The sequence below is a fragment of the Theropithecus gelada genome, chromosome 11, assembly GCF_003255815.1.
Source record: "Theropithecus gelada isolate Dixy chromosome 11, Tgel_1.0, whole genome shotgun sequence".
NCBI classification, from domain to species: domain Eukaryota; kingdom Metazoa; phylum Chordata; class Mammalia; order Primates; family Cercopithecidae; genus Theropithecus; species Theropithecus gelada.
In genome coordinates this window covers 36,152,098-36,164,869 of record NC_037679.1, presented here as the reverse complement: position 1 = coordinate 36,164,869, position 12,772 = coordinate 36,152,098, and the positions used below count along the sequence as shown (strand labels likewise).

Here is a 12,772-nt window from a genome sequence, read left to right as displayed (position 1 = left end):
CAGGCATGCGCCACCACGCCCAGCTAATTTTTGTATTTTTAGTAGAGACAGGGTTTCGCCATGTTAGCCAGGCTGGTCTTGAACTCCTGACTTCAGGTTATCCACCCGCCTCAGCCTCCCAAAGTGATGGGATTACAGGCATGAGCCATTACGCCTGGCCCTCTGTTTACTATTTCTTAAAGGATCATTCTTCTCTATTCCTAAAAATAGTAAGAACATAAACATGGTTTTAAATATTTGGAAATTTTTCCAAACGAAAGGCCCCAACATTGTTTATATCTTATTTATTTCATTTTCTTATTTTAGAGACAGGGTCACCCAGGCTGGAATGCAGTGGCATGATCGTAGCTCACTGCAGCCTCAAACTCCTGGGCTCAAGCAATCCTCCTAGGCACCCCACAGGAGGCATGAGCCACCGTGCTGGCCTATAAACTTGTACATTTATGGGACTTAATTTTGACTGTGTGCTGCCTAAAATGTTGTTAACAACACAGAGCAGAATGGGACAAGAATGGCAGAAAATAATAATTGAGAAGATAAGTTTGTTTCCTCACTGCCCACTTCATTTCTTTGATACTGGATTTGTGAAATGAGACAAATGAGATTAATCGTTTTTTAAATCAAAGTCCAGTCTCTGTTACTCTCCCAGCGTCTCTCACAGTCACTGAGAACATGGGTTTTGCCATCAAACGATGTGGGCATGGGCCCAGCTTCCCACTTCAGAACTGGCTCACCCAAGGCAGGGTGATCAACCGCTGCACTTCAGTCTTCCTCACTAGTAAACTGGGGGAAATGAGAGTAGCTTTTTTTTTTTTTTTTTTTTTGAGACGGAGTCTCGCTCTGTCGCCCAGGCTGGAGTGCAGTGGCGTGATCTCGGCTCACTGCAAGCTCCGCCTCCCGGGTTCACGCCATTCTCCTGCTCAGCCTCCCGAGTAGCTGGGACTACAGGCACCCATCACTGCACCCGGCTACTTTTTGTATTTTTATTAGAGACGGGGTTTCACCGTGGTCTCAATCTCCTGACCTCGTGATCCGTCCGCCTCTGCCTCCCAAAGTGCTGAGATTACAGGCGTGAGCCACCGCACCCAAAGAGTAGCTATTATTATAATAATTGCATAAAATTGTTATACTATTATGCTAATTATAATAGTATGTACATGCCTGGCAAGGGTGTAAGAGCTTGATAATTGATAACGATCAGATGTGGAAGAGATGAAGGAGGAAGGAATGTTCACTCTCACCTGAGATTCCAATGGCTCTTCCCACATCGGCTCTCCCACCCCATCCTAACCATTTATCCAGGCCACACCTGGGTGTCTGCCTCTGGGATGAGCTAACACGTGCTCAGCGAGTGTGCTTTCATATCTGCCTGAGGAGTATTATCTCATTCCTGATTTGGCATGGCTCTGTTTGGGAAAGTAAAGGGTCAGGAGTTGATAGAATGTGCTAACTTCATTACGTTTCTTTTTATTACAGGGGAAAAGCCTTTGCCAGTAAGAGAGTGGTGCCTCCATCAAGCGGCTTGGACCCTGTTGCTCCTTTCCCTGTCCTCTCTGTTGACCCAGAATATTGTGTTAATCCTTTAGCCCACCCGGTATTTTCTGTTGCTCAGACGGACCTGCAGGCATTCTCTGTGCAGAACGGTCTGAATGGACAAGTGGACGTCTCACTTGCTTCTGCAGCCTCTGCTGTGGAGAGCCTGAAGCCGGCACTCCTTGCTGGCCAGCCTCTAGTGTACGTGCCCTCTGCCTCACTGTTCATGCTGTATGGAAGTCTGCAGGAGGGACCAGCGTCAGGGTCAGGGTCAGAGAGGGATGACAGAAACTCAGCAGCCCCAGCCACAGTAGAGCTGTCATCCGCACCCTCAGCTCAGAAGCGCCTCTGTGAGGAAAGGAAACCTCAGGAGGAGGATGAGCCAGCCACGAAAAGGCAAAGCAGGGAATATGAAGACGGCCCACTGTCGCTCGTCATGCCCAAGGTAAGGGAGTGCAGGTGGATGTGTCTGGTGACATCCTGTTAGCCCCGAGCTTCTTCCTAATGAAGATACACTGATATTAATAAGCGATGGAGTCTGGAATATGGGGCTATTTCATGTCACCTGCGTAATTCATTAAGCACTGGAGTGGCTCTGCCAAAAATCTTGCCTTCAAATAGTGCGTAAGAAAGGTGATTTTTATAAAACTCACACTTTCTATAAAATGCTAAAAAGTATAAAGAAGAAAAGTTACCCAGCATCCCACCACATAGAGGCATCACTGTTAACATGTTTATATATTTCCTTCCAGCTTTTTACATCCTTTTTTTAAAACAAATTAGGATCACTGAAATAAACATCTAATCTAGGATGCAGCTGAGTTCCAGAGGGAGGAATGTGGGTGCTGTCTGGCTATCAGATCTTATGCTTGGTCAGTTCTCTTCACTGCTCAGTGATCCTGTTTCCCTAACTTCAAAATGAAAAGAACAAAAATATGAGCTGTCCACATCTCCTGCTTAGTAGCCATTCAGAGGTTAATGAGATATGACCAGTAAAACTCTCAGAAAGCAGGAGCACTGTCATTACAGTGGTTTGCAGTGGGTAGGCTGGGCACACTTCCTGGAAATCATTACACTAATTAAGAACCTTTCTCTATTTTTTTCTCTTGCCAGAATGAATCTTTCTCATTTTGTAGATAGCCTGGGGTTGCAGATCAGAAGTGAAAGACTGGCATATGTCTTAGGTAACCAAGACATCTTGGGCCAGCCCACAGTTCTTATGAGACACCAAAAGACTAGTATCAACACCCTTTATGTGTGTTACTAGCTCAGAAATATATCTCACAGTCTAACCACCATGGCCAGTTTTCCATTGCTAAAATCTCTATCATTTCTCTACTTTGAGAATACTATCAATGCACATGACATGACGACGTTTTCAGATGATTCCTACAAATACAATGGAAACCGCTGACATACACAAATCAGCGTAGCATGCAGCTGTATGCTACCTTTATGTGTTAGCAATATTAAGAGAGCTGTTATTAAGATTTACTAATCCCAGCCAGGCGTGGTGGCTCATGCCTGTAATCCCAACACTTTGAGAGGCCGAGGCGGGTGGATCACGAGGTCAGGAGATCAAGACCATCCTGGCTAACACAGTGAAACCCTGTCTCTACTAAAAATACAAAAAAAAAAAAAAATTAGCCGAGCGTGGTGGCAGGTGCCTGTGATCCCAGCTACTCGGGAGGTTGAGACAGGAGAATGGCGTGAACCCGGGAGGTGGAGCTTGCAGTGAGCCGAGATGGCGCCTCTGCACTCCAGCCTGGGTGACAGAGTGAGACTCCGTCTCAAAAAAAAAAAAAGATTTACTAATCCTAGTACTTTGGGAGGCTGAGGCGGGTGGATCACCTGAGGTCAGGAGTTCGAGACTAGCCTAGCCAACATGGTGAAACCCCATCTCTACTAAAAATACAAAAAATAGCCAGGCATGGGGGACACCCCTGTAATCCTAGCTACTTGGGAGGCTGAGGCAGGAGAATCACTTGAACCCGGGAGGCAGAGGTTGCAGTGAGCTGGGATCGTGCCATTGTACTCCAGCTTGGGCAGCAGAGCGAGACTCCGTCTCAAAAAAAAAAAAAAAGAGAGATTTACTACTGGAATTTTGACTTACTTTCCTGCTTCCTGGTTTGCTTGTGTTTAGAAACCCTCAGATTCCACAGACCTTGCCTCTCCCAAGACTATGGGTAACAGGGCATCTATACCCCTCAAAGACATTCATGTGAATGGCCATCTCCCTGCTGCAGAAGAGATTTCAGGAAAGGCAACAGCAAATTGTTCTGTTTCTTCTGAGTGGGGAAATCCTTCAAGAAATACAGATGCTGAAAAGCCTTCAAAAGAAAATGAAAGCACCAAAGAGCCTTCTTTGCTACAGTATCTTTGTGTGCAGTCTCCCACAGGTAAGGGATATCATCATGTCTTAGAGTCCCTTGTGGCAGTCAGATCATGAATTGGATTTTTAAATTTTTGTCTGTGTCACCTGACCAAAGTGGCTTATTGATGTGCCTGAGTCATTTTACTCTTAGCCCCTTTGTTTTCTCCATCTACAAATGGAGAAGCTGATTCTACTTTCACCAACTTCAGGAGTAATGGGAAAATAATTGAGGCAGATGATTAAAAAAAAATACATTAAACATTATTTGGTGGAAAAGCACGGTAATTCAGCTGAATCTAGCACTGGTTTAGTATAACAGTATGAACCTGTTGGCCATTGTGTGCAGCTAGTGTTTTGACGTCTTGCACATCTAGAGGTACTGAGTATATAGCATCATGACCAGGTGCCAGGTCTGGAGTAAGAGGGCTTGACATTTAAAACCACTTATTATTGCGTGAACTTAAGTATTCTTCATCCTCATTGGTTAAACAGCAGTAATAATGGCACCTGCTTCATATAGATGCTGTGAAAATTGAGTTAAATTTAATAAGTTAATACATCTAAAGCACTTAGAATAATAGTACCTGGCACTTAGTAAGACTCAATAAATGCTGTTACTATTTTGAATTAAAGCCGAAATACAGTAGACACCAGATTTTAAAAATATGTACTTTGTACATAAAGCTACTCTTGATGCAAAGATACCTAAATTGATTTTCCTCAATTCCTTGTTGGCTTAAGCCTAACCTGCTAGAACAGGTTAGGTTAGTATTTATGATTATTCACTTATCTAGAAAAAAATTCTTTATTCCTTTAGTAAGTATCTTTTAGTGCTTTCTCTAAGCACTGAATATTGGGGATACATGAGTGAACAAAAATAGATTCAGCCCCTGCTGAATGAAAATTACAGCCCAGCACAGGGATTTTTAACTTTTTCTGTGCCATGGATCTTTTGGCACTCTGGTGAAGGCCATGGATTCCTCCTCAGAATGTTTATGGATACATAGAATTAAATACATGGGATTACAAAGGAAGCCAATTATATTGAATGCAACTAGAAAAACCATTTTTAAAATTACTGAGTAATAAAAAGATCTGGCAGCAAGCCCAATACTGTCAAAATTTCCAAATTGTGATGAGCTTGACAGTATATTAAGAAATCTGTAATAGCTTTAATGTAATTTTCACATGTCTGTACTATTTCCTAGTGACAAAGTCAAGGTACTGTTAAAATTGTTGATTTGTTGCCTGTGATAATTGAGGGAAATAAAAATTTTCAATTAGGAACTTATGGAGATATTTTGGCCAGGCACAGTGACTCATGCCTGTCATCTCAGCACTTTGGGAGGCTGAGGTGGGAAGATCACTGGAGCCCAGGAGTTTTAGACCAGCCAGGCAACATAGGAAGACCCTGTCTCTACAAAAAATAAAAAAAAATTAGCGGGTGTGGTGGTGTGCTTGTGGTCCCAGCTACTCTGCAGGCTGAAATGGGGCAACTGCTTGAGCCCAGGAGGTTGAGGCTGTAGTAAGCCATGATTACACCACTGCACTCCAGCCTGAGTAACAGAGCAAAACCGTGTCTCAAAACAAAACAAAAAATAATAATAAGTAAATAAATAAAAATAAAGATGTAATCTTTCCCATCCAAGCTTTTTGCCTTCTCAGTTTGGGTTCAGTGGAACTCACGTTAAAAATTTCACAGGCATCAGATAAATGTGGGATTACAATCCTGGCCACAGCTGTGAAGAAGCAGGGTGTGGGCTGTTTGGCCTGGTCAGCTGGGGGAAGGCCTCATCATTCTTTGATTTATTGTGGACTCCCGTTTGAAAGGGCCATGACAAATGTGAGCTTGAATGGTATCCTCATGATGACATATATTGATTTTCACCTGTTCTGCTTTTCTTTCAGGATTAAATGGTTTCAATGTACTTTTATCTGGCAGTCACACCCCCCCTACTGTGGGCCCGTCCTCAGGTCAGCTGCCGTCTTTCAGTGTCCCTTGCATGGTCTTACCATCTCCATCTCTGGGCCCTTTTCCTGTTCTCTATTCTCCTGCAATGCCGGGCCCAGTTTCTTCTACTCTTGGTGCTCTCCCAAACACAGGACCTGTGAATTTCAGCCTGCCTGGCCTTGGATCAATAGCCCAGCTTCTCGTCGGCCCCACAGCTGTGGTTAATTCAAAGTCGTCCACACTCCCTTCTGCTGACCCTCAGCTTCAGGGTCAGCCCTCACTAAACCTGAGTCCAGTGATGTCAAGGTCACACAGTGTCGTCCAACCTGAGTCCCCCGTTTACATGGGACATCCAGTCTCAGTAGTAAAATTACATCAGGTGAGGCCTGAAGTTTCCTGAAGACACTGTCATTCTGGGAAGGGGTATGTCTGTGTTTAACTAGCTTTCATTTTAGCCACATGACTGCCGGACAGAGGCACTAGGTCAGGCTCCACCTGGTTTCCATTGTAGACCTAGAGTTATCTGCTCCTTTTATAAAGCACTGAGACATGAGGTGAGAAATCCTGTGCTTTAAAGACAAAAATGTATGTTTTTAGGTGTCATTCTGTTTCTTTTAATTACAGGGACCTGTTTTAGGCATAGTTTGGGGGGATTTTTGAGGAATGCTAAATAATTTCATTATTTTGATGATCTTCAAGCTTTTATTTCACTAGGTCAATAAAAGAAGCCACCCTAAATTTTAATTATACAGCTATAAAAACAATCAAAAGAAACAGAAGTCTTGATAGTAACTCAGAGATGCTTAGCCTGTCAGTCATTTCTTAAGATGTGATGTTTAGAGACTGTGTGTGTGTATAATGTCTGTATGTATATACATCTATACATACTCAGAAAACATAAAAATATACATAAAGATATATTATCGACATAAGTCAGTGAGTCTATATTTGTCCCCCAACCTCCATTTGTGGTTCAGTCAAATATTTGTTGAATTCCTATTATACATTAGGTTGTTCACAGTGATTACTCTCCCAAAGAATTATGTTTAGCCAAAAAATATTTTAAACAAGTTATTCAGAGCCTCAAAAGTTTGCAAGACATTGAAATGAACATGTTAGGTTTAAAACAAGATGATTATAGCATAACATAGAATTTTCTATCACCATGTGCCAGGCACCGATCTAGGCAATGAAGACAGAGCCGTGAACAGGGTAATGGTCTCTGCCATTTTAGGGCACATTAAGGGAATAAATATTTAACATTTAACATTAGGGGATAAATATTAGCAAGTAAAGAGAAAGAGCCAATACACAAACCATGTTGGCCTCACATGCTCTAAAGTGCTTTACAATTATTATCTTATTTAATTCCTACAACCTTGTGAAGTCAGTACTTTTACCATCCCCGCTGGATGGAGGAAGAAACTGAGGGACAGATTGCCTTGTCAACGGTCGTAGAGCCCAGCCCCCGGCTCTAGATGCCACACTTGTAACCTCTTTGGTAGGCTGCCTTTCTGCACCCAGAACAACAAATGTGAATTTAGTTCAGTTGTGGTAAGCAGGGGAGACAAACGGCATGAGTATGATAGGAAAGCAAAGGAGGAACGCCTGCCTTGGGATCCTAACACACAGGTCAAGAAAGGGCTGCCTTTCTACTCAGGGATCAGAAACAATGTGACTTCACTTCTGCTTTTACTTTTTTCTTTTTTCAGTCACCAGTTCCAGTGACCCCCAAGAGCATCGAACGCACACATCGTGAGACATTTTTCAAGACACCCGGCAGCCTTGGAGACCCTGTCCTGAAGAGAAGAGAAAGGAACCAGTCACGAAACACCAGCTCGGCCCAGAGGAGACTGGAAATCCCCAGCGGCGGGGCTGACTGACCTGCTGCTTTGCCAGGTCGGGGAGGGATCAAACGCCCTGAGAGTCCCGGATGTCCGAGACGGAACGCAAACCGTCCCGGCCTGAGCATGGGTCCCTCCTCTCTCTTGCATCCACACTTCTGTTAACTTCCCACCATCATCAATCATCTGATTTCCTGAAAGTAATTAATTGTGCATTTAATACCAGTTAGAGTTCCGACTCTCTGCATGGTGTCACAGTGAAAGCGCCGACTGACTTGAATGGTTTTGATTCAAGAATCGTCTTATTGCTGGAAGTAGATCTGAATAGGCTACCGGAGCCTTGTGGTTTTTCTAAAGAGGGGCGCTGTCTAGCACTTAACTAGGGTAAGCATTCTTAACATGTATTTCCACTTACCCTGAGTAAATCTGTGGTGAGAGAAGCTTCCTTTCTGCAGTTTAAAAAAGCTACTGCTTCCTTAGGCTTTATCAGGAAGCCACCTTCAGTTGTGAATCCTATGGTATTATTTATTTTGTTCCTGAAATGGGATTTAGTGCAAAAAGTTTACAACTACAGTCTTTAACACATTTTTTTTCAGGGTATGACGACTTGAATGTTTGTACTTTTATTCTATAATTTGCCCTGCACTTATTCTACAACTTAGTAATAATGTGGATAAATGTATCTACATGACACATGTCAAGACCAAAATAACTGTGAATGACACACCTTGCTGTAAATGAACTGTGCTAACCCTGACTGTGGGCATGAGAACAAAGATGAACTCTAGAACTCTAGCAGCCTAACTGCTGCTTCTCAAATAACTGTGTGAACAGTGAGATATTACTGTTTGTTTCTAAAAATCCTACTGTGCCCAGTTTCCTTCACTACATGCCCTGCGTTTTTTATTTAAATGTTTAGCTGTAGAGCTATCAGATATGGATGTCTTCTAACAATTGCTGTTTGTAAAAATCAGGATGGTAGAAAGTGATTACATGGGAAATTGGAACCTGGATGAGACCTTTTCGTTGAATTCTGAAGAGTAATTATGTGAAAATTGATATAGGGCAAGAGATGATTCTTTTGTTTTTCTTCTACTTCATGTGCGGAAGAGTAAGAGGGAAAATGGACATATGTTTCATAACCAAGGGTATTCAAACCGTAGTTAGATGGTAACTCTGAAAAATAAGTATGGTGAGCACAGGGGTTGGTTGTTCTAGCATGAATACAATTTTGGAAACTGTTATGCAATTGCCCTTTTTTAACCCACATTACTTTAGGGGTGCATTAAGTAGCCAAACTATACTAGTTCTTTGTATTCCTAGACTTGCTGATATTTACCTCTCTCTTGTCTCTTCAGAGAACAAGGGAGCCATTCTTTCCCTCCTACTTTCCTTCATTCCCTCTTCCTTCCCTCCTTCCTACTTCTTTTCTTCCTTCCTTCTTCCTCTCTTAAAACTTCTATCTTAGATGTAGAATCCTGGTGTAGGGTTTTATTTTATTTTTATTTTTTGACCCAATAAAATGTTATATGAAAGAATAAAAATATTAATTTAAGAGACTCTGGGAGTCTGAATAAAGTAGCTTTATATTAACTACAGGATAATATTAGCCTTATTACCCCCACAAGATTTTTTTAAACTTGAGGTAGGTAGCTACATTAAATAAATTTGCTACTTATATAAAAATTTTTATCAACACTAAACTTTTAAAGTTTACAAGATTTTTTTTTCCCTTTTTTACAGTCTTCTATAGAGTTAGGTTAAAAATGTGGTTTTTAACCACATCAACAATTGCATGGTACTGATGATCCTGAACTAAAACTGATGGGTTCTCTATCAATCAAAACAAATAAAAATATACCTTTTTCAGGTTTCAATCTGTGCAGGGTGTATGCATTTTAACTCTCCCATGCTTAAGAACTTCCACAAAATAATTCATGGAGAGGTCTGCATTTAGATGGAAACACAAATTACTTTTCCCCTCACTGTTCCTCAATGCTGTATACTTGTTTTAACATTTTTGCTATTTTTTTTTATTCTGATCATGATATAACCATCTTAACCTCAGAATTCATATTTCTTGAGGGGTGTTAAGAAGCAGTCCCATTGGTGAGGATATTATGACTTGGTCACCATACTTAGGAATAGAAAACCAAGCACAATTGCTTCTGTATTCAGTATCCACTTAATGTGGCTTTATATGTAAAAATAATAATGCAGTGGTTGTCAGGAAAATGAATCTTACAGAACAACTGGTGGAATTGAAGCTGCTGCGCTAGAGTTGGATATTTTGGGTAGTGAAGAAGCAATGGCAATCTTGAGTCTATTATTGTATAACTTAGTAAAAGGAAAAAATAATTGGTGGTGGTCCTACTAAGAGAATGCAGCTTTTTTGAGTTGTCACAGAGGCTGTGTGTGCCCTACACTGACCAGGGTTTGTAAAACCCTTTCATTCTGGTACAAGAGTCGGGGGTATAACTTTTATACTTGAATCTACCTACCAAGTTTACATTTCTCAATTCCTTTTTGTAAGGTGCTATTTCTGTATTTAAATAACTTTCTTTTAACGTAAAGCTGCTTTCTGCTTATCTTATTGCACTGCTAGTTGTATGTAGGTATTAATTTTATTGCTGCTTACTGCTTTTGTTTTCTTATTATTTAGCTCTGCTCTTTTTCCTAATGGCTATATTATGTATAGCTATTTACTTGTAACTGTACTACATGTAAACTGATTTTTTTGTTCTGATTCTTTTCTAATATTTTTAGGAAAATATTAAGCTTTATAAAATAGCAATAAAAAATAATTCATTTAAGAAGAGATGGTGGTTGTATTTTTGATAGGCTTTTTTTGCATACTGTTTTGAGTAAAACCATTAACAGCTACAACATAGCCAACCAGGCCCTCATAAATGTAAGTCAGATCTTTTTGCTGACACCACCCCGTGGTTACTAAATGCTGAAATTTACTGCATCAGAATTTCATGGGAACTTGCAGGGGTTGAGGTACTGTGTAATTGAGCTTCTGATTTCTACTAAGTCCCAATCTCTGTAGGTTTGGAGCTTCCAGATGATTCTGATGTTTATCCAATCTAGGAATCACAGGTAAATGCAGACCACCCCTCAACTTCTTGTGGCATCCATTAAGTCAAATGCTTCTCAGTGTAGCTAATGCCCACCTTTCACTGAAAGCCAATTTCTATTGTTAGCCCTCACTTTTAAATTGACCTGCAAGCAGACTTAATCTGATGTCCCCTAGCTCTTTATGTCCCCGGAGTGATCTATGTTGCACTGTTGTCGGACTCCCCTGCTAAATTCTGAGGTGACACTTGGAGATGTTTGAGCTGATTCACATGGAGAATTCTTCAAAGGCCTCATCTTGGGAGCATTTGCCTGAACTGTGATGCAAGCAATACATATTCTTCCAGCTGCAGCTCTCCCTCTGCTGCTGGTTCTCCTGCCGTCCATTCCACACAGACCCTTGGGCAGGATTTTGAATGGTCCTAGTCTGGCCCCGATGGGGTTAAGTGAATCATGGCAGTGGTTTCCCCCATACTGTACTCATGGTAGAGAATAAGTTTCATGAAATCTGATGGTCTTTTAAGAGGAAACCCCTTTCACTTGGCTCTCATCGCCTTTGGCTGCTGCCGTGTAAGGCGTGCCTTTCACCTTCTGCCATGATTGTGAGGCCTCCCCAGACACATGGAACTGTGAGTCCATTCAACCTCTTTTTCCTTTGTAAATTATCCAGTCTCAGGTTCATCTTTATCAGCAGCATGAGAATGGACTAATACAGGCCCTATCTCTTATCAGCCACATCCAGTGGTCTTTACCTTGATTCTAGGAGAGAAAAGCCAGCCAAACACACAGGCTTCTCCCTCCCTCCACTGCCAAAGCTGCTGGCCCACTCCCGTAGGTCCCCTAGGTGAGTCAGACACCAGAGCATACCTCTCACTGCAGGAAAGAGCTGAGAGAGAAGCATCACCCTGAACACCTCCCCTTATTGGCTCGTAAGTGGCAGAAACGAAGAATTACAGCATAACTTCAAAGAGATCCTCACTATATCCATTTCTTTTTCCATCCCTTCAACCCTTTCACAGACTTGTAGGTGAACGCATTCAATACTTGGTTCACTAGTTTTGTAAAACTTCCTCCATCAATCCTGCAGAGTCCAACACCTTTGGAATGCAGCATTTCCTGTGACTAGGTGCTGTAGCCAAGCTTCCCATTCAATCGCCTGTTACAATAGTTACAAGCTGCCATTGTCCAGGATTTGCAGTTACGGCACTCCATATTTCACACTTATCAGAGTAACTTTTGACAGCTATCGATTTGTTTTTAGTGTGAAAATCAGTTTGATTAATTCGATGTCCTTTTCTACCCGAAAATGCTTCTGAAATTAATAAATCATACCCAAAGCTAAAATTATTTTCAGATTTTCATTCTCTTACATCAAAATCCTCTTTTTGTAACTAACCCACTGGTAGTCTTCAATTTGACTGTCTCTTCTATTAATGTAGAAACGTCCAGTCTTGCCCCCACTGTGCTCTGAAGAACTCAATATTCTTAATATTAAGATATTAACTCAATATTCTTCATAGTAAGAATCAAATAAGTGGATAATACTGGTAAAACAGTTTTTTTTTTTTTTACTGTAAGATTAGAGACATAAACTTGTAAGAGGAAATATACATTCAAGTTTTTTAACTGGTTTGATTATGAGACCATTTTTTCTTAGACTATCTTACAAGCAGCAGAAGATTCTCCAAGAAGCAAAGAATCCCGTAAGCAACCCCTAAAATTTACTTACTCTTCACTGAAAAGAAAAACAATATTAGCTTCGTAAGGGCAGAGCCCCTAGGTGACTTATATCCATATTCACCATACCCACCACAAAATGTGTACCCAATACAAAGTTGGGGGGAAGAATACGGGATGGATGAGTTAGCACAAACATTGTTTTTTAAAAACCTTAGAGGGCTCCTTCATTGCACAGTTCCGCGTACATAGCTTGTTTGTTTTGTTTGTTTTTGTTGATTTGTTTTAGTTTAGAATGGCCTCCACAGCATCACC

General features: G+C 41.3%; 1 protein-coding gene across 1 annotated transcript in view; it reads left to right on the top strand.

Annotated features, from left to right (window-relative positions):
• Positions 1 to 10,518, top strand: part of E2F7 (E2F transcription factor 7) — a 44,157-nt gene extending 33,639 nt beyond the window's left edge. The window contains exons 10-13 of the mRNA XM_025402359.1: positions 1,477 to 1,978; positions 3,677 to 3,932; positions 5,816 to 6,237; positions 7,571 to 10,518. Coding sequence (XP_025258144.1) covers positions 1,477 to 1,978; positions 3,677 to 3,932; positions 5,816 to 6,237; positions 7,571 to 7,741 — 1,351 coding nt within the window. The 3' untranslated portion in view covers positions 7,742 to 10,518. The remainder of the gene's footprint in view (positions 1 to 1,476; positions 1,979 to 3,676; positions 3,933 to 5,815; positions 6,238 to 7,570) is intronic.
• Positions 10,519 to 12,772: the final 2,254 nt, after the last annotated feature.